The following is a 20,771-nucleotide window of genomic DNA, read 5'->3' on the forward strand; positions in this document are numbered from 1 at the left end:
TCATGAAGCTCCCGACAAACAGTTATTGTGCTGGCGTTGCTTCCAGAGGCAGTTTGGAACTCGGTATTGAGTGTTGCAACCGAGGACAGACGATTTATACACACTACGAGCTTCAGCACTCGGCGGTCCCATTCTGTGAGGTTGTGTGGTCTATCACTTTGCAGCCGAGCAGTTGTTGCTTCTAGACATTTCCACTTCACAATAACAGCACTTACAGATGACTAGGGCAGCTCCAGCAGGGCAGAAATTTGATGAACTGAATTGTTGGAAAGGTGGCATCCTATGACGGTGCCATGTTGAAAGTCACTGAGCTCTTCAGTAAGGCCATTCTACTGCCAATGTTTGTCTATGGAGATTGAATGGCTGTGTGCTAAATTTTATACACCTGTCACCAACACGTGTGGCTGAAATAGCTGGATCCACTAATTTGAAGGGGTGTCCACATACTTCTGTATATATAGTAGCAAGTGTCTCATCCCAACAGGAAGCACTGTGTCGTCATGCTTCATGCTGCACACGCTTACATAAAGAGGATTTGGATTACTGTCTCTTTCTTCCACATAAGTCATATCATCATCATTCCTCTGTGTGTGTGTGTGTGTGTGTGTGTGTGTGGTGTGTGTGTGTGTGTGTGTGTGTGTGTGTGTGTGTGTGTGTGTGTGTGTGTGTGTGTGTGTGTGTGTGTGTGTGTGTGTGTGTGTGTGTGTGTGTGTGTGTGTGTGTGTGTGTGTGTGTTACAGCTGAAGCAGCGGACATGACATTCACTTTTATTTGATTTACCCAGAATGATAACAATTTCTCAGGAAGTCCTGGGATCAATAGCAATACGATCCAGTGACATAACATCACAGGAACAGGTGGTAGAACCAACAGGGTACAAACACCCATTATTGCATTCCAAAAACAGATTTATTTAAAACCTGTTTAAAACCTAGACCTCTGTCTCTGAACCACACAGCTGGCCAGGTGCTGGTAACAGGGTAGAGTAGACTTTCAGCATGACTTTCAGTATGCTTTTAGAGAAGAGCACTCAACATGTACTGCACTGACACAAATGACAGATGATTGGTTGAACATATAAGAAGGTTGTTGGAGCTGTACTGTTAGATTTCAGTGCAGCCTTTGATGTTATTGACCATAACCTGTTGTTGAAAAAACGTATGTGTTATGGCTTTTCAATCTCTCCCATATTTTGGATTCAGAGATATTTATTTAATAGAACACATAGGGTTTTCTTTAATTAAAGCTTCTCTAATGTTAAAAAGTGTGGTGTACCGCAGGGCAGCTCTCCTGACCCTCTACTCTTTTCTATTTTTCCCAATGACCTGCCACTGGCATTAAACAAAGCCTGTGTGTCCATGTATGCTGATGATTCAACCCTACAAGCGCCAGCAAACACAGCTAGTGAAGTCAATGCAACTCTAAAGAAAGAGTTGCCGTCAGTTTTAGAATGGGTGGCCAGTAGGGTTGTCCCCAACTAACAAAAAATCTTGGTAGACCGAGAGTCGTCCTGTTCTTTCGACCAATCGATTGGTCTAAATGTTTAAACTTATTTTCCCATATATAGACAGACACACCCTATCTGTTTGAATAAAATCAACTACATATTCACTGAGCTTGTCTGATGCTTTAAGCACACTGTTTGATTAAATAAAAGACACACAAATGACTCAAGAAAGAGCCAGATGGTCACACAGTGTTAAAAAAAATAACAGCACAGCAAGTGTTTATTGTGCTGTCATTGCTGAAGCTGCAACATCATTACAGCCATTTAGTTTCTGACTGAAAAGTTATTTTACCGAAATCCAGAATTTGTTTATTCCCTCAACTCTTGCTCTCTTTTATATGAAACATGTAAGCATCGCATGCATGTGACCAATAGGGCCTGACCTATAGCCTATCATAATCACATCAATAAATTGGTTATAACAAACTCCAAACACAATAATACGTGACAGCAAAATGGTTGCTGAGGACGTGAAAAAGAAACTAGAAACGGTCTAATGTTTACTGGTTGCTCAGGAGGGAAAGGGAAGTCAGATGTGTGGAAGACATTTGACTTGGTTGTGCAAGCACTGTGTGAATATTATGTGTGCCAAACAGTTGCTGTTAGATTACAAAAAAAAAATCTGACCATTTGGAACAATGTAAACAACACAAAATAAATAAGTATTTCAAAGAGTCTGTTGTAACGAGAGAAAAATATAAAGAAAGCCTTTATTACAGCAGACTAAAAACAGTTGCATGCATTTGTGAATTGTGTTTTATTTATTGTTTAGGCTATTTATTCAAAGTTCCCTTTGTTAAAACTAAAATGCTTGATTGCATTTCAAAGAATGAATGTATAGGAGCGAGAGCTGCGTGCTTATTATGTGTGACAAACAGGTGCTGTTAGATTACAATATCATTTTTCTGCCTGTTTGGAACAGTGTAAACAACACTAAATACATTAAAAGCAGTACCAGTCTGTTGTAACAATTGTTTTAGGGCTTTATTACAGCATAGCAAATATTAAAAACAGCCGAATCTGTGAAATTGCTTTATCCGACATTTTGCCATTGCATGAGGCTTGGTGTTCACGGAATCAGCAGGCTATTAAACAAATACTCAAACGGGCAACAGAAGCAAGATCTGTCTCATTTCTGTAGATACAATGTATATGGATGATTTATAAAGCCAGGCACATTAAACAGTTAGGCTATTGATTATAGACCTAATTAAGTTGGTCTCTCTCCTCTCCTAATTTTCTTAGACAATTAGGCTAAAGCAAGGGCTGTTTCCTCGTCTCTGCTGCTGCTGCTGCCTCCGCCGCATTGTTGGCCAATCCCAAAATGCTGGTTAACTTTGCTATTATGCATAGGGAAAAACGACAATTCTACGGCGCACTGAACATTACGTTTCAGAACTATGGACAGCGACTGTATCCAACGCAGGAGAAATCGCATTTGTTATAAAATAATATTAGAAATATTAGATTTGCACCATTATTTTTACATAATATAGCCATATACAGTTTCAGTATCACATGTCTTAGTGTGATGGACTGTACCATCCTCGTGGCCTACGCAATGGATTAGTCCACTGAGAATCAGACAGGTGTCTTGTGCACCATGAAAAAATAAGAACATTTTGGCTGCTCGACTAAAGTAATCTCGGTCGACCAACAGCCTGTCGACCAAACAATCGACCAGTCGACTAAATGGGGTAAGGCCTAGTGGCCAGTAAAAAACTGGTCCTGAACATCTCTAAAACTAAGAGCATTGTATTTGGTACAAATCATTCCCTAAGTTCTAGACCTCAGCTGAATCTGGTAATGAATGGTGTGGCTGTTGAACAAGTTGAGGAGACTAAATTACTTGGTGTTACCTTAGATTGTAAACTGTCATGGTCAAAACATATTGATTCAATGGTTGGGGAGATGGGGAGAGGTCTGTCTATAATAAAGAGATGCTCTGCTTTTTTGACACCACACACAAAGCAAGTCCTGCGTCACTTGATGTTTTTATAAGAAACACGAATGTGTTGGAAATTCCAAATTGTTTGCGTAGTGAACTTACACACAGCACTGATACACACACTTATCCTACCAGACATGCCACCAGGGGTCTTTTCACAGTCACCAGGTCCAGAACAAATTCAAGCACAAGTGAACAGAAAACCTGGTTTCAAAAACAAATAAAGCAACACCTCACGGCACAATGCCTCTCCCCCATGTGACTTACTTGTTGTGTGTATGTACTGACATGTATGTGGAAGTGATAGATGCACACACACAATACATGTTAATGTTTTAAATGTATGTCAATGTTAATGTATTCTATTTGGTATGTCTTCTCCGTTATGCGTCTGACCCCAGTAAGACTAGCTGTCACCATTGACGTCGGAAAATGGGGATCCTAATAACATCTAAACCTAAGTAGAACAGAGGGGAATGAGAGGTGAAGGGGTGGTGAGGTAGTAGAACAGAGGGGAATGAGATGTGAAGGGGGTGGTGAGGTAGTAGAACAGAGGGGAATGAGATGTGAAGGGGGTGGTGAGGTAGTAGAACAGAGGGGAATGAGATGTGAAGGGGGTGGTGAGGTAGTAGAACAGTAGGGAGTGAGATGTGAAGGGGTGGTGAGGTAGTAGAACAGAAGATAATGAGATAGTAGTACAGAAGGGAATGGGATGTGAAGGGGGTGTTGAGGTAGTAGAACAGAAGATAATGAGATATGAAGGAGGTGGTGAGGTAGAAAACAGAGGGGAATGAGATGTGAAGGGGGTGGTGAGGTAGTAGAACAGAGGGGAATGAGATATGAAGGGGGTGGTGAGGTAGTAGAACAGAAGGGAATGAGATGTGAAGGGGTGGTGAGGTAGTAGAACAGAGGGGAATGAGATGTGAAGGGGTGGTGAGGTAGTAGAACAGAGGGGAATGAGGTGAAGGGGTGGTGAGGCAGTAGAACAGAATGGAATGAGATGTGAAGGGAGTGTTGAGGTAGAAAACAGAGGGGAATGAGATGTGAAGGGGGTGGTGAGGTAGTAGAACAGAGGGGAATGAGATATGAAGGGGGTGGTGAGGTAGTAGAACAGAGGGGAATGAGATGTGAAGGGGGTGGTGAGGTAGTAGAACAGAGAGGAATGAGATGTGAAGGGGGTGGTGAGGTAGTAGAACAGAGAGGAATGAGATGTGAAGGAGGTGGTGAGGTAGTAGAACAGAGGGGAATGAGATGTGAAGGGGGTGGTGAGGTAGAAAACAGAGGGGAATGAGATGTGAAGGGGGTGGTGAGGTAGAAAACAGAGGGGAATGAGATGTGAAGGGGGTGGTGAGGTAGTAGAACAGAGGGGAATGAGATGTGAAGGAGGTGGTGAGGTAGAAAACAGAGGGGAATGAGATGTGAAGGGGGTGGTGAGGTAGTAGAACAGAGGGGAATGAGATGTGAAGGGGGTGGTGAGGTAGAAAACAGAGGGGAATGAGATGTGAAGGGGGTGGTGAGGTAGTAGAACAGAGGGGAATGAGATGTGAAGGGGGTGGTGAGGTAGTAGAACAGAGGGGAATGAGATATGAAGGGGGTGGTGAGGTAGTAGAACAGAGGGGAATGAGATGTGAAGGGGGTGGTGAGGTAGTAGAAAAGAGAGGAATGAGATGTGAAGGGGGTGGTGAGGTAGTAGAACAGAAGATAATGAGATATGAAGGGGGTGGTGAGGTAGTAGAACAGAGGGGAATGAGATGTGAAGGGGTGGTGAGGTAGTAGAACAGAGGGGAATGAGATGTGAAGGGGGTGGTGATGTAGTAGAACAGTAGGGAGTGAGATGTGAAGGGGTGGTGAGGTAGTAGAACAGAGGTTAATGAGATAGTAGTACAGAAGGGAATGGGATGTGAAGGGGGTGGTGAGGTAGAAAACAGAGGGGAATGAGATATGAAGGAGGTGGTGAGGTAGTAGAACAGAGGGGAATGAGATGTGAAGGGGGTGGTGAGGTAGTAGAACAGAGGGGAATGAGATATGAAGGAGGTGGTGAGGTAGTAGAACAGAGGGGAATGAGATGTGAAGGGGGTGGTGAGGTAGTAGAACAAAAGGGAATGACATGTGAAGGGGGTGGTGCGGTAGTAGAACAGAGGGGAATGAGATGTGAAGGGGGTGGTGAGGTAGTAGAACAGAGGGGAATGAGATGTGAAAGGGGTGGTGAGGTAGTAGAACAGAGAGGAATGAGATGTGAAGGGGTGGTGAGGTAGAAAACAGAGGGGAATGAGATGTGAAGGGGGTGGTGAGGTAGTAGAACAGAGGGGAATGAGATGTGAAGGGGGTGGTGAGGTAGTAGAACAGAGGGGAATGAGATATGAAGGGGGTGGTGAGGTAGTAGAACAGAGGGGAATGAGATGTGAAGGGGGTGGTGAGGTAGTAGAACAGAGGGGAATGAGATGTGAAGGGGGTGGTGAGGTAGTAGAACAGAGAGGAATGAGATGTGAAGGGGGTGGTGAGGTAGTAGAACAGAAGATAATGAGATATGAAGGGGGTGGTGAGGTAGTAGAACAGAGGGGAATGAGATGTGAAGGGGGTGGTGAGGTAGTAGAACAGAGGGGAGTGAGATATGAAGGGGGTGGTGAGGTAGTAGAACAGTAGGGAGTGAGATGTGAAGGAGGTGGTGAGGTAGTAGAACAGAGGGGAATGAGATATTAAGGGGGTGGTGAGGTAGTAGAACAGAGGGGAATGAGATATGAAGGGGGTGGTGAGGTAGTAGAACAGTAGGGAGTGAGATGTGAAGGGGTGGTGAGGTAGTAGAACAGAAGATAATGAGATAGTAGTACAGAAGGGAATGGGATGTGAAGGGGGTGTTGAGGTAGTAGAACAGAAGATAATGAGATATGAAGGAGGTGGTGAGGTAGTAGAACAGAGAGGAATGAGATGTGAAGGAGGTGGTGAGGTAGAAAACAGAGGGGAATGATATATGAAGGGGGTGGTGAGGTAGTAGAACAGAGGGGAATGAGATGTGAAGGGGGTGGTGAGGTAGTAGAACAGAGGGGAATGAGATGTGAAGGGGGTGGTGAGGTAGTAGAACAGAGGGGAATGAGATGTGAAGGGGTGGTGAGGTAGTAGAACAGAGGGGAATGAGATGTGAAGGGGGTGGTGAGGTAGTAGAACAGAAGATAATGAGATATGAAGGGGGTGGTGAGGTAGTAGAACAGAGGGGAATGAGATATGAAGGAGGTGGTGAGGTAGTAGAACAGAGGGGAATGAGATGTGAAGGGGGTGGTGAGGTAGTAGAACAGAGGGGAATGAGATGTGAAGGGGTGGTGAGGTAGTAGAACAGAGGGGAATGAGATGTGAAGGGGGTGGTGAGGTAGTAGAACAGAGGGGAATGAGATGTGAAGGGGTGGTGAGGTAGTAGAACAGAGGGGAATGAGATGTGAAGGGGGTGGTGAGGTAGTAGAACAGAGGGGAATGAGATGTGAAGGGGGTGGTGAGGTAGTAGAACAGAGGAGAATGGGATGTGAAGGGGTGGTGAGGTAGTAGAACAGAGGGGAATGAGGTGAAGGGGTGGTGAGGCAGTAGAACAGAATGGAATGAGATGTGAAGGGAGTGTTGAGGTAGTAGAATAGAGGGGAATGAGATGTGAAGGGGGTGGTGAGGTAGTAGAACAGAGGGGAATGACATGTGAAGGGGGTGGTGCGGTAGTAGAACAGAGGGGAATGAGATGTGAAGGGGGTGGTGAGGTAGTAGAACAGAGGGGAATGAGATGTGAAGGGGGTGGTGAGGTAGTAGAACAGAGGGGAATGAGATGTGAAGGGGGTGGTGAGGTAGTAGAACAGAGGGGAATGAGATGTGAAGGAGGTGGTGAGGTAGAAAACAGAGGGGAATGAGATGTGAAGGGGGTGGTGAGGTAGTAGAACAGAGGGGAATGAGATATGAAGGGGGTGGTGAGGTAGTAGAACAGAGGGGAATGAGATGTGAAGGGGGTGGTGAGGTAGTAGAACAGAATGGAATGAGATATGAAGGGGGTGGTGAGGTAGTAGAACAAAAGGGAATGACATGTGAAGGGGGTGGTGAGGTAGTAGAACAGAGGGGAATGAGATGTGAAGGGGGTGGTGAGGTAGTAGAACAGAATGGAATGAGATATGAAGGGGTGTGAGGTAGTAGAACAAAAGGGAATGACATGTGAAGGGGGTGGTGAGGTAGTAGAACAGAGGGGAATGAGATGTGAAGGGGTGGTGAGGTAGTAGAACAGAGGGGAATGAGATGTGAAGGGGGTGGTGAGGTAGTAGAACAGAGGGGAATGAGATGTGAAGGTGGTGAGGTAGAAAACAGAGGGGAATGAGATGTGAGGGGTGGTGAGGTAGTAGAACAGAGGGGAATGAGATATGAAGGGGGTGGTGAGGTAGTAGAACAGAGGGGAATGAGACATGTGAAGGGGGTGGTGAGGTAGTAGAACAGAGGGGAATGAGATTGTGAAGGGGGTGGTGGTGAGGTAGTAGAACAGAGAGGAATGAGATGTGAAGGGGGTGGGCTGCAAAGAGAGTGGGAACCAAGGAAATGAGATATATGTAAGGGGTGTACCGGTGAGGGTAGTTAAGAACGAGGGGAATGAGATATGAAGGGGGTGGTGAGGTAGTAGAAACAGAGGGGAATGAGATGTGTATAGAGGGGTGTTGAGTTAGTAGAACATAGGGGCAATGAGATAATGAAGGGGGTGGTGAGGTAGTAGAACAGAGGGAATGAGATGTGAAGGGGGTGGTGAGGTAGTAGAACAGAGGGGAATGAGATATGAAGGGGGTGGTGAGGTAGTAGAACAGAGGGGAATGAGATATGAAGGGGGTGGTGAGGTAGTAGAAACAGGAGTGGAATGAGATATGAAGGGGGTGGTGAGGTAGTAGAACAGAGGGAATGAGATATGAAGTGGGTGGGTGAGGTAGTAGAACAGAGGGGAATGAGATATGAAGGGGGTGGTGAGGTAGTAGAACAGAGGGGAATGAGATATGTAAGGGGGTGGTGAGGTAGTAGAACAGAGGGGAATGAGATAGAAGGGGGTGGTGAGGTAGTAGAACAGAGGGGAATGAGATATGAAGGGGGTGGTGAGGTAGTAGAACAGAGGGAATGAGATATGAAGGGGGTGGTGAGGTAGTAGAACAGAGGGGAATGAGATATGGAGGGGGGTGGGGGGGTAGTAGAACAGAGGGGAATGAGATATGAAGGGGGTGGTGAGGTAGTAGAACAGAGGGGAATGAGATATGAAGGGGGTGGTGAGGTAGTAGAACAGAGGGGAATGAGATACGAAGGCGTGGTGAGGTAGTAGAACAGAGGGGAATGAGGGGAATGAGATGTGAAGGGGGTGGTGAGGTAGTAGAACAGAGGGGAATGAGATATGAAGGGGGTGGTGAGGTAGTAGAACAGAGGGGAATGAGATATGAAGGGGGTGGTGAGGTAGTAGAACAGAGGGGAATGAGATATGAAGGGGGTGGTGAGGTAGTAGAACAGAGGGGAATGAGATATGAAGGGGGTGGTGAGGTAGTAGAACAGAGGGGAATGAGATATGAAGGGGGTGGTGAGGTAGTAGAACAGAGGGGAATGAGATATGAAGGGGGTGGTGAGGTAGTAGAACAGAGGGGAATGAGATATGAAGGGGGTGGTGAGGTAGGAGGACTCACGGTTGCGTTTGACCCCCTCCTCGTCCCCCTCCTCGTCATTCTCAGGGTCGATGTCCTCGGCCTGAGTGATCCAGTCCAGGTAGCCCTTCAGATCCTCCTCCAGCTGCTGCTTCTCTCTCAGCTTCTGGAAGTCTCCACGAGCCTTGGCCTTCTCTCTCTCCTTGGAAAACTCTCTGTGGACGGACACACACACACACACAAAGAAAAAACCTCAGAAACCTGTTCCCTCTATGTGTGTATTTCTGTGTGTGCACTCTCGTGCGTGTGTATGTGTGCATTTGTGCGTGTGTACGTGCATATGTACAGTATATAGGACATTGATGAGTCTAATGTCTTACCCGCTCAACACTCCCAGAACCAGGTTGAGAACGAAGAAGGAGCCGAAGATGACCAGACTGACGAAGTAGACCCAGGGTAGCTCAAAGCCCATGGCATCATTCATCTGAAACAACAAAAACAGTCACAGTTAGCTTTAGAGGACAATCCAGAAGTTCCTGGGAAAACTAGATCAGCCTACCTACAGTTGAAGTCGGAAGTTTACATACACTTAGGTTGGAGTCATTAAAACTCGTTTTTCAACCACTCCACAAATTTCTTGTTAACAAACTATAGTTTTAACAAGTCGGTTAGGACATCTACATTGTGTATGACACAAGTAATTTTTCCAACAATTGTTTACAGGCAGATTAATACACTTATAATTCACTGTATCACAATTCCAGTAGGTCAGAAGTTTACATACACTAAGTTGTGTTATTTCCTCTTTTCAGTGACTCTCTCTTTAAGACTAGTGTGGGTGCAGGCTTTTACTTCACCCAAAACAGTAACACAGCTCATTTGTTGATGAAGACTATGAATCAGGTTGTGTTACAGTTGGCTGGAGCAAAATCCTGCGCCCACAGCGCAGAAAAGATTTCCCACCACTGTTATAAAGAATCTGTCTCTCAGGACACTACACACAGGAGGGGGTAGATGTGTGAGCAGACCATAGATAGAGGGGAGGGGAGGTCAAACAACTGCCAATCATCTCTCCATTCCTCCTCTGTGTTCAGCTCCCACTCCATCCCTTTCATGTCTGTTGAGTGGCTGCATCTTTCCTCCACTCGCATTGTCACCTTCACCCCATCCATGGCCTCATTAGCATCGCATCACCATGGTAACTGGTACATGAACGGAAAAAAGAGAGGGCAGTACTGATAGAGCGGGAGGGAGAGTCAGTCAAGAGAGAAGAGAAAGCAAGAAAGGAAGAGGAAAGAAGAGATGGAGCAGGAATAGGGTTCAGGGACAGGAATAGGGTTCAGGGACAGGAATAGGGTTCAGGGACAGGAATAGGGTTCAGGGACAGGAATAGGAATAGGGTTCAGGGACAGGAATAGGGTTCAGGGGTAGGGGTAGGGTTCAGGGACAGGAATAGGGTTCAGGGGTAGGGGTAGGGTTCAGGGGTAGGGGTAGGGTTCAGGGACAGGAATAGGGTTCAGGGACAGGAATAGGGTTCAGGGGTAGGGGTAGGGGTAGGGTTCAGGGACAGGAATAGGGTTCAGGGACAGGAATAGGGTTCAGGGACAGGAATAGGGTTCAGGGGTAGGGGTAGGGTTCAGAGACAGGAATAGGGTTCAGGGACAGGAATAGGGTTCAGGGACAGGAATAGGGTTCAGGGACAGGAATAGGGTTCAGGGACAGGAATAGGGTTCAGGGACAGGAATAGGGTTCAGGGACAGGAATAGGGTTCAGGGACAGGAATAGGGTTCAGGGGTAGGGGTAGGGTTCAGGGACAGGAATAGGGTTCAGGGACAGGAATAGGGTTCAGGGACAGGAATAGGGTTCAGGGACAGGAATAGGGTTCAGGGACAGGAATAGGGTTCAGGGACAGGAATAGGGTTCAGGGACAGGAATAGGAATAGGGTTCAGGGACAGGAATAGGGTTCAGGGACAGGAATAGGGTTCAGGGACAGGGGTAGGGTTCAGGGACAGGAATAGGGTTCAGGGACAGGAATAGGGTTCAGGGACAGGAATAGGGTTCAGGGACAGGAATAGGAATAGGGTTCAGGGACAGGAATAGGGTTCAGGGGTAGGGGTAGGGTTCAGGGACAGGAATAGGGTTCAGGGGTAGGGGTAGGGTTCAGGGGTAGGGGTAGGGTTCAGGGACAGGAATAGGGTTCAGGGACAGGAATAGGGTTCAGGGGTAGGGGTAGGGGTAGGGTTCAGGGACAGGAATAGGGTTCAGGGACAGGAATAGGGTTCAGGGGTAGGGGTAGGGTTCAGGGACAGGAATAGGGTTCAGGGACAGGAATAGGGTTCAGGGACAGGAATAGGGTTCAGGGACAGGAATAGGGTTCAGGGACAGGAATAGGGTTCAGGGACAGGAATAGGGTTCAGGGACAGGAATAGGGTTCAGGGGTAGGGGTAGGGTTCAGGGACAGGAATAGGGTTCAGGGACAGGAATAGGGTTCAGGGACAGGAATAGGGTTCAGGGACAGGAATAGGGTTCAGGGGTAGGGGTAGGGTTCAGGGACAGGAATAGGGTTCAGGGACAGGAATAGGGTTCAGGGACAGGAATAGGGTTCAGGGACAGGAATAGGGTTCAGGGACAGGAATAGGGTTCAGGGACAGGAATAGGGTTCAGGGACAGGAATAGGGTTCAGGGACAGGAATAGGAATAGGGTTCAGGGACAGGAATAGGGTTCAGGGACAGGAATAGGGTTCAGGGACAGGGGTAGGGTTCAGGGACAGGAATAGGGTTCAGGGACAGGGGTAGGGTTCAGGGGTAGGGGTAGGGTTCAGGGACAGGAATAGGGTTCAGGGGTAGGGTTCAGGGACAGGAATAGGGTTCAGGGGTAGGGTTCAGGGACAGGAATAGGGTTCAGGGACAGGGGTATGGTTCAGGGACAGGAATAGGGTTCAGGGGTAGGGTTCAGGGACAGGAATAGGGTTCAGGGGTAGGGTTCAGGGACAGAGGTATGGTTCAGGGACAGGAATGGGGTTCAGGGACAGGAATAGGGTTCAGGGTTCAGGGGTAGGGTTCAGGGACAGGGGTATGGTTCAGGGACAGGAATAGGGTTCAGGGTTCAGGGGTAGGGTTCAGGGACAGGGGTATGGTTCAGGGACAGGAATAGGGTTCAGGGACAGCAATAGGGTTCAGGGACAGGGTTAGGGTTCAGGGTTCAGGGACAGGGGTAGGGTTAGGGGACAGGGTTCAGGGACACGGGTAGGGTTCAGGGTTCAGGGACAGTGGTAGGGTTAGGGGACAGGGTTCAGGGACAGGGGTATGGTTCAGGGACAGGAATAGGGTTCAGGGGTAGGGTTCAGGGACAGGGTTAGGGTTCAGGGTTCAGGGACAGGAATAGGGTTCAGGGACACGGGTAGGGTTCAGGGTTCAGGGACAGTGGTAGGGTTAGGGGACAGGGTTCAGGGACAGGGGTATGGTTCAGGGACAGGAATAGGGTTCAGGGGTAGGGTTCAGGGACAGGAATAGGGTTCAGGGGTAGGGTTCAGGGACAGAGGTATGGTTCAGGGACAGGAATGGGGTTCAGGGACAGGAATAGGGTTCAGGGTTCAGGGACAGGAATAGGGTTCAGGGACAGGAATAGGGTTCAGGGACAGCAATAGGGTTCAGGGACAGGAATAGGGTTCAGGGACAGCAATAGGGTTCAGGGACAGGAATAGGGTTCAGGGACAGCAATAGGGTTCAGGGACAGGGGTACGGTTCAGGGTTCAGGGACAGTGGTAGGGTTAGGGGACAGGGTTCAGGGACAGGGGTACGGTTCAGGGTTCAGGGACAGGAATAGGGTTCAGGGACACGGCTAGGGTTCAGGGTTCAGGGACAGTGGTAGGGTTAGGGGACAGGGTTCAGGGACAGGGGTACGGTTAGGGGACAGGGTTCAGGGACAGGGGTACGGTTCAGGGTTCAGGGACAGGAATAGGGTTCAGGGACACGGCTAGGGTTCAGGGTTCAGGGACAGTGGTAGGGTTAGGGGACAGGGTTCAGGGACAGGGGTATGGTTCAGGGACAGGGATAGGGTTCAGGGACAGGATTAGGGTTAGGGTTAGGGTTAGGGGACAGGGTTCAGGGACAGGGGTATGGTTCAGGGAAAGGGGTAGGGTCCAGGGACATAGGGTAGGGTTCAGGGGTAGGGTTCAGGGACAGAGAGAGGGAAGTATAGGGGAAGAAAGAGGGAGGTGAAAGCGAGAGGAAAGGGTGGACTATGTTTGTGTATGTCTGACATAGAGGTCTTCACCGATCCACCTGTACCCGAATACCCATGACCTGATCCGGGAGCCGAGCGGGTCCGGATCCAGAATTCTAAACAATCTGATAATCTGATATGATTGTCACAGGTCTAGAGTATGTGTCATTTTAATTGGCTTGTTCGGATCCTAACGTGACTGCTGCATTAGAGAGAGAGAGATTTCCTGACAAAATGTGAAAAATATAAAACAATTAGAGAGTGTCATTTCCCCAAATTTGAAACTCTTATTCAAGGTTTCAAAGACCTCTCTGATGAGAGTAGGCTACCCGTGCTGTTGGGGGAGGACGCAGAGAGCTGTGGGTTGGCAGCGCACTACATTGCTGCCTGCCATAAGTTGAGGGACAGTGTCTGACAGACCAATCAACCTGCACATGTACTCTACTGTATGCTTATTGTTATTGTTCAAAATATGGTTATTTTGACCATTGGATATTGTTGTTACTGTTGTCCCGTTGACAATTTTGATTCTCATTATTTTCATATTGTAAATATCCAAAGTAAGCTTTGGCAATATGTACATTGGTACGTCATGCCAATAAAGCAAATTGAATTGAATTGAATTTAGAGAGAGAGAGAGAGAGAGAGAGAGAGAGAGAGAGAGAGAGAGAGAGAGAGAGAGAGAGAGAGAGAGAGAGAGAGAAAGTGAGAGAGAAAGTGAGAGAGAAAGTGAGAGAGAAAGTGAGAGAGAAAGTGAGAGAGAAAGCGAGAGAGAGGGAGAGAGAGAGAGAGAGAGAGAGAGAGAGAGAGAGAGAGAGAGAGAGAGAGAGAGAGAGAGAGAGAGAGAGAGAGAGAGAGAAAGTGAGAGAGAAAACGAGACAGAGAGAAAGAAAGAGGGAGAGGGAGAGGGAAAAGGATAGGCTACATCAACCAAGAACAGGTAGGCTGCTACTTTATATTCTGAATGGAGCTGATGTCTGTTTAAGTGTGTAGGACGAGTGCATGCAGCCTCAATTAGCCTACCTACCTATCTAGCTAGCGTAACTAGCTTCTCCCAATTTGATACAGTCAAGACGGGTACTACATAATCACATTGAATGATAAATAACCTAGATATGGCAGCTATTAGTATACTATAGCACAAGCCGGGCTTGGTTGATTGCCCTCTCGTCTCTCCCTCCCTCCTCCCTGTGTCACTCGCTCACATTCACGGTAGCCTACACACAGCACAGCCCCTGCTAGAGCGTCACCTCTATCTACCTCACACTTTATCAACTCTGGTTAATAAAGTAGCTTAAACACTTTTCTGCTGCTTCCCTCACTCGGATTTGATCCGGGTCTGGATCCGACTAGGTCTATACAAGTCTAGTTGTCCTCGGGTCCGTTCGGAACGTCTTTCTATATTTTAAAAATGTATTCATGCATATCGGGTCCGAATGGGAAAGCCCCAGGTTCATTTTGGTACGGGTCCAAAAAGTTGGAGACCTCTAGTCTGACATTTTATAGGTTCTATAGGTTGGATTTGATTGGAGCTCATCCAGTATTAGCGATGACGCTAAGCTAACCCTGTTGAAACCTCTGTGTTACTGTGAGTAGAGATGGCTAACTAGTTGCTAGCTGGGTGTGGTTCATAAAGCAGAAGCCTCACCCAGTAGAGAACATCAGTCCAGCCCTCCATGGTGATACACTGGAAAACAGTAAGCATGGCAAACAGGAAGTTGTCAAAGTTGGTGATGCCACCGTTGGGGCCATGCCATCCCTCTCTACACACAGTCCCATTCATCATGCACTGGCGCCCATGGCCTGACATTGCACACGGAACAGGCTCCTCCTCTGCCAGAATGCCTACAGGGATATAGAGAGAGAGAGAGGGGGAGGGAAGGGAGAGATATGGGAGAAAGAGGGAAGGAGAATAGTTAGAAGTTACTAAACATGGACAACAATAATGCACAGCATGGAATGCCTGACAACAGCTGAGTAAACAATGACACAAAACATCAGAGGGCAACGAGAATATCAAATACATTCAGTGGTGTGAAAAGACACTCGGACGCACAGAAAAGTGTGGCTTTATTCCCTTATAAAGCAAACTATTTTGTCTAGTTTTGCTTACATACTCTTGTTTAAAGATACACATTTCATATGTATACATGTATAGTGTACAGTACAGTGTTTAACACATCATTCTTATAGCACACTAGCACATCAGAGGCTATATCTCTCTTTCACACACACACACACACACACACACACACACACACACATTACATTCATAATCACACACATTACATTCATAATCACACACATTACATTCATAATCACACACATTACATTCATAATCACACATACATTACATTCATAATCACACACACATTACATTCATAATCACACACACATTACATTCATAATCACACATACATTACATTCATAATCACACACACATTACATTCATAATCACACATACATTACATTCATAATCACACATACATTACATTCATAATCACACATACATTACATTCATAAATTCACCCCCTGCAGTTCCACTTCATCTGCTCAACTGACATGGCTTACATCTCCTTTCATCCATAATCACTTCTAATAGCATGATGATGAGAAGGAGTCTGAGTCCCAGGTAAGTGCCTTTCTCAAGGGCAAACATCAGCATAGAGCCCCGGATTACAGCTAGCAGAGATCTGGGTCTACTCTGCCCTGAACTGCCCTGTATTGCTGCTTCTAAACTACCACAGGGATGTAAACAATCAAGTAACGAAGAGAGAGGGCAATACATACACACATGTTGTCCATAAACTCCCCACTATAAAACCAGATCATTGTAGCTGAGAAATGAAACAATGTCATCTAGCTTTCATATACATGTTTCATATAGATCCCCCGATTGACTGTAAGTAATATTCATTGTATATTAATTAATATTCAGGGCCTGAGTGCTAGAATAAGGGTCATGATTGTCAGCAGATTAAATATTGAATCAAAGCCGATTCCAACTAGTGAGTGACTGAGGTCTTAGGGTTTGTACAGACAGATGATTCATATCAGTCAAAAAAGAATTGAACCTGTGTTTTTCTACAGTATTGGTTATCAGTAATGCTGCGTTTAGATGCACGAGGTAGACGGCAAACCGGATGCCATTGGTTTCAATGAGAGAACGACGTAAATGCCGCTGAGGGCTGGCGGTGAATGCCTTCAGCCACCACGGTAGATGGGACTTGCCGCCAGAGTTAAAATATTAAAACGTATTAAAACCGTCTGCCATAGCATTGTTTTCTACCGGATGTTGATTTGCACTGATTGTTTACTGAAATCACTATAGCGACACATACCATTGTGCAGGCTTGCTTTTTCCGTCACCATCTTTCTTGCTTTCTTGTCCTGCTATTCCGACTAGTACGACGTTTTTTTGCATCCATCATCTAAATGCAGCATAACTTTTGTCTGTAGAGCTGACATGCATCAACATCTGGAAAGAGTTTAACTTGTGACAGACAGAGGAGGACTGAGATGGACAGATTACGGACGCAGGTCCTTACCGGTGCCCGCCAGGTAGCAGGTGGCGTGCATCTTGCCGATGAAGAGTTCCAAGCCGATGATGGCATAGATGATGATGACGAAGAGGACTAGCAGAGCGATGTGGAGCAGAGGAACCATGGCTTTAATGATGGCGTTCAACACTACCTGTAAACCTGACAGAGACCGAGAGAGAGGGCTCAGATACACACACACACACACACACACACACACACACACACACACACACACAAACACGCACTCACACACGCACACAGTATAATGCTATGAGGACATAGCGAACCTAATTCTAAACTATTTATTGATGTTTATGCCTATGGATTTCAGACTGTACACGTGTATCAATGAAAACGTCCTATTGAACTAGAGACATATGAATATTTTAATTCCAAAATGCAATATATTTATTTTCAGAAATGCAGGTAAATTAGCTTTTATTGCTGAAAGAAATGATGAGAGAGAGAGTGAAAAAACACACCAATCTAATTATGTAACGGGGTTATTCAATGACAGACATGTATTTGTTTTAAGTCTATCACTTGATGGTTTCATTTCAGAGAGACAAATAATCATATTTTTTCCAAAATGCTATATATCCACCTCACTCACAGTGACATAAGTAGTACTGCTAGGTTTTACACAGTCAAATGTAACAAATAACTACATTTAAATAAAGCAATGTACAAATGATACATTTGTGACATCAATATATATTTTATTTTTGTAATTATAATTCAATACATTAATATGAGATCTGTATGTAAAACATTTGACATGTTAGTCATTTAGCAGAAGCTCTTATCCAGAGTGACTTCGAGTAAGTGCATTCATCTTAAGATAGCTAGGTGAGGCAAACAATTATCACAATCAAATATTCCATTCTAGCTAAACAATGGATATATAGCATTTTGCCCGCCCAAAAAACATTTTCATACACATCTAAAATCTATAAATGAATTATCTGAGAATAGTAATGTTTTACACACATGAGCAATATTTTCAAAAGTTGAAAAAACACAAATGTGAAAAATTGGTGTTTGGCATTTTAGAAATAAACTCTTCATATGATATAAACATGGTAACATATCTCCATAGTGAAGACATGTTCTGGCGCAATGGCGACTCACTGGGTACTCCTGAGACAAGACGGAGGGGGCGGAGCACACGGAATGCTCGGAGGGCCTTGACGTCAAAGCCTCCTGGTTTACCCCCCTGAGCCCCCGCATCACCCTCTTTGGTTATCACCTCCAGAACTACACTGAACAACCTGTGGGGGAGGAGAGAGGGGAAAGAGAGATAAAGAGAAAGGGTGAGGGAGAGAGACAGATCGAGAGATAGAGAGAGAGAGAGAGAGAGAGAGAGAGAGAGAGAGAGAGAGAGAGAGAGAGAGAGAGAGAGGGATAGAGATATCACAAAGGTCAGACACACAGAGAAATAGATGACATAATTGTAACATACAGCCCTGAGTCATACAGAGCTTTGATTTATCTTAATGGTATTTTCTGGGCCATCTACTGTAGTGTGTATGGGTGTGTGTGTTTTATTGTCACATACACCAAACAGGTGCAGTGAAACGTGTTGTTTAATTCACCTTTATCTCTCTATGTTTACATTCAGTGTTTCACACCTCGTCCTCAGTTTACACTGGAGCCCCACGGGGAAGCTGTGCAGGACATAAACGTCACCCTGACCACCACACAAGGTCTCTCTCTATATGTGTGTGTGTGTGTGTATGTGTGTGTGTTTCAACTGATTAACACACCCCAGAGTCTGTCTGCCAACACACCCCTCAATATAATTACATATTTCTGTCAATAATGAGTGTATGAAAATATAATTCAAATGATATCAACTACCATTACAGAAAGCCACTAAAAGGAGAGAAAATAACGAGAAGAATACCCTTCAAGGAAGGCTCAGCTCTTCCCAGATATACAGTACCAGTCCAAAAATTGGACACACCTACTCATTCAAGGGTTTTTCTCTATTGTTACTATTTCTACATTGTAGAATAATAGTGAAGACATCAAAACTATGAAATAACACACATGGAATCATGTAGTAACCAAAAAAGTGTTAAACAAATCAAAATATATTTTATATTTGAGATTCTTCAAAGTAGCCACCCTTTGCCTTGATGACAGCTTTGCACACTCTTGGCATTCTCTCAACCAGCTTCATGAGGTAGTCACCTGGAATGCATTTCAATTAATAGGTGTGCCTTGTTAAAAGTTAATTTATTTCCTTCTTAATGCGTTTGAGTCAATCAGTTGTGTTGTGACAAGGTAGGGGTGGTATACAGAAGATAGCACTATTTGGTAAAAGACCAAGTCCATAGTATGGCAAAAACAGCTCAAATAAGCAAAGAGAAATGATAGTCCATCATTACTTTAAGAAATGAAGGTCAGTCAATGCAGAAAATGTAAAGAAATATGAAAGTTTCTTCATGTGCAGTCGCAAAAACCATCAAGCGCTATGATGAAACTGGCTCTCACGAGGACCACCACAGGAAAGGAAGATCCAGAGTTACATTTGCTGCAGGGGATAAGTTCATTAGAGTTACCAGCCTCAGAAAATACTTCACAGAATTCAAATAACAGACACATCTCAACATCAACTGTTCAGAGGAGACTGCATGAATCAGGCCTTCGTGGTCGAATGCTTCAAAGAAACCACTGCTAAAGGACACCAATAAGAAGAAGAGACTTGCTTGGGCCAAGAAACACGAGCAATGGACATTAGACCGGTGGAAATCTGTCCTCTGGTCTGATACAAATTTGAGATTTTTGGTTCCAACCGCAGTGTGTCTTTGTGAGACGCAGAGTAGGCGAACAAATGATCTCTGCATGTGTGGTTCCCACCATGAAGCATGGAGGAGGAGGTGTGATGATGTGGGGGTGCTTTGTTGGTGAAAATGTCTGTGATTTATTTAGAATTCAAGGCACACTTGACCAGCATGGATACCACAGCATTCTGCAGCGATACGCCATCAAATCTGGTTTGCACTTAGTGGGACTATCATTTGTTTTTCAACAGGACAATGACCCAACACACCTCCAGGCTGTGTAAGGGCTATTTGACCAAGAAGGAGAGTGATGGAGTGATGCATCAGATGACCAGGCCAATTGATCAAACCAATTGAGATGGTTGGGATGAGTTGGACCGCAGAGTGAAGGAACAGCAGCCAACAAGGGCTCAGCATATGTGGGAACTCCTTCAAGACTGTTGGAAAAGCATTCCAGGTGAAGCTGCTTGAGAGAATGCCAAGAGTGTGAAGACTCTCAAATATAAAATACATTTTGATTTGTTAAAACTTTGTTTTGGTTACTACATGATTCCATGTGTGTTATTTCATAGTTTTGATGTCTTCACTTATATTCTACAGTGTAGAAAATAGTCAAAATAAAGAAAAACCCTTGAATGAGTAGGTGTGCCTGTCACGGCCGTTGTAAGAAGTGGACCAAGGTGCAGCGTGGTGAGCGTACATATTCCTTTTATTATAGAAAAGTGACGCCAACAAAACAACAAACGAAAGACAACCGTGAAGCTTACAGGGCTATAGTGCCACAAACAAAGTTAACTACCCACAACGAAAGGAGGGAAAAAGGGATACCTAAGTATGGTTCCCAATCAGAGACAACGATAGACAGCTGTCCCTGATTGAGAACCATACCCGGCCAAAACATAGAAACACAAAATCATAGAAAACAAAACATAGAATGCCCACCCCAAATCACACCCTGACCAAACCAAATAGAGACATAAAAAGGCTCTCTAAGGTCAGGGCGTGACAGTGCCCAAACTTTTGACTGGTACTGTATCATGGGATCAAGCATTATGTAGTAGACTTCACTAAGTATTTTTTTCCCATTTCCTTTTTTAAAATCAGAAGCGAGTGTGTGACTTCTTCTTGACCCGAACCC

General features: G+C 45.5%; 1 protein-coding gene across 1 annotated transcript in view; it reads right to left on the reverse strand.

Annotated features, from left to right (window-relative positions):
• The window catches only part of LOC120061615 (voltage-dependent L-type calcium channel subunit alpha-1D-like), a 111,233-nt gene that overhangs the window by 41,544 nt on the left and 48,918 nt on the right, over positions 1–20,771 (reverse strand). The window contains exons 5-9 of the mRNA XM_039011520.1: positions 17,976–18,115; positions 16,851–17,003; positions 14,951–15,147; positions 9,457–9,560; positions 9,119–9,291 (exon numbers count right to left, since the gene is read on the reverse strand). Coding sequence (XP_038867448.1) covers positions 9,119–9,291; positions 9,457–9,560; positions 14,951–15,147; positions 16,851–17,003; positions 17,976–18,115 — 767 coding nt within the window. The remainder of the gene's footprint in view (positions 1–9,118; positions 9,292–9,456; positions 9,561–14,950; positions 15,148–16,850; positions 17,004–17,975; positions 18,116–20,771) is intronic.

The sequence above is a fragment of the Salvelinus namaycush genome, chromosome 16, assembly GCF_016432855.1.
Source record: "Salvelinus namaycush isolate Seneca chromosome 16, SaNama_1.0, whole genome shotgun sequence".
NCBI classification, from domain to species: Eukaryota; Metazoa; Chordata; class Actinopteri; order Salmoniformes; family Salmonidae; genus Salvelinus; species Salvelinus namaycush.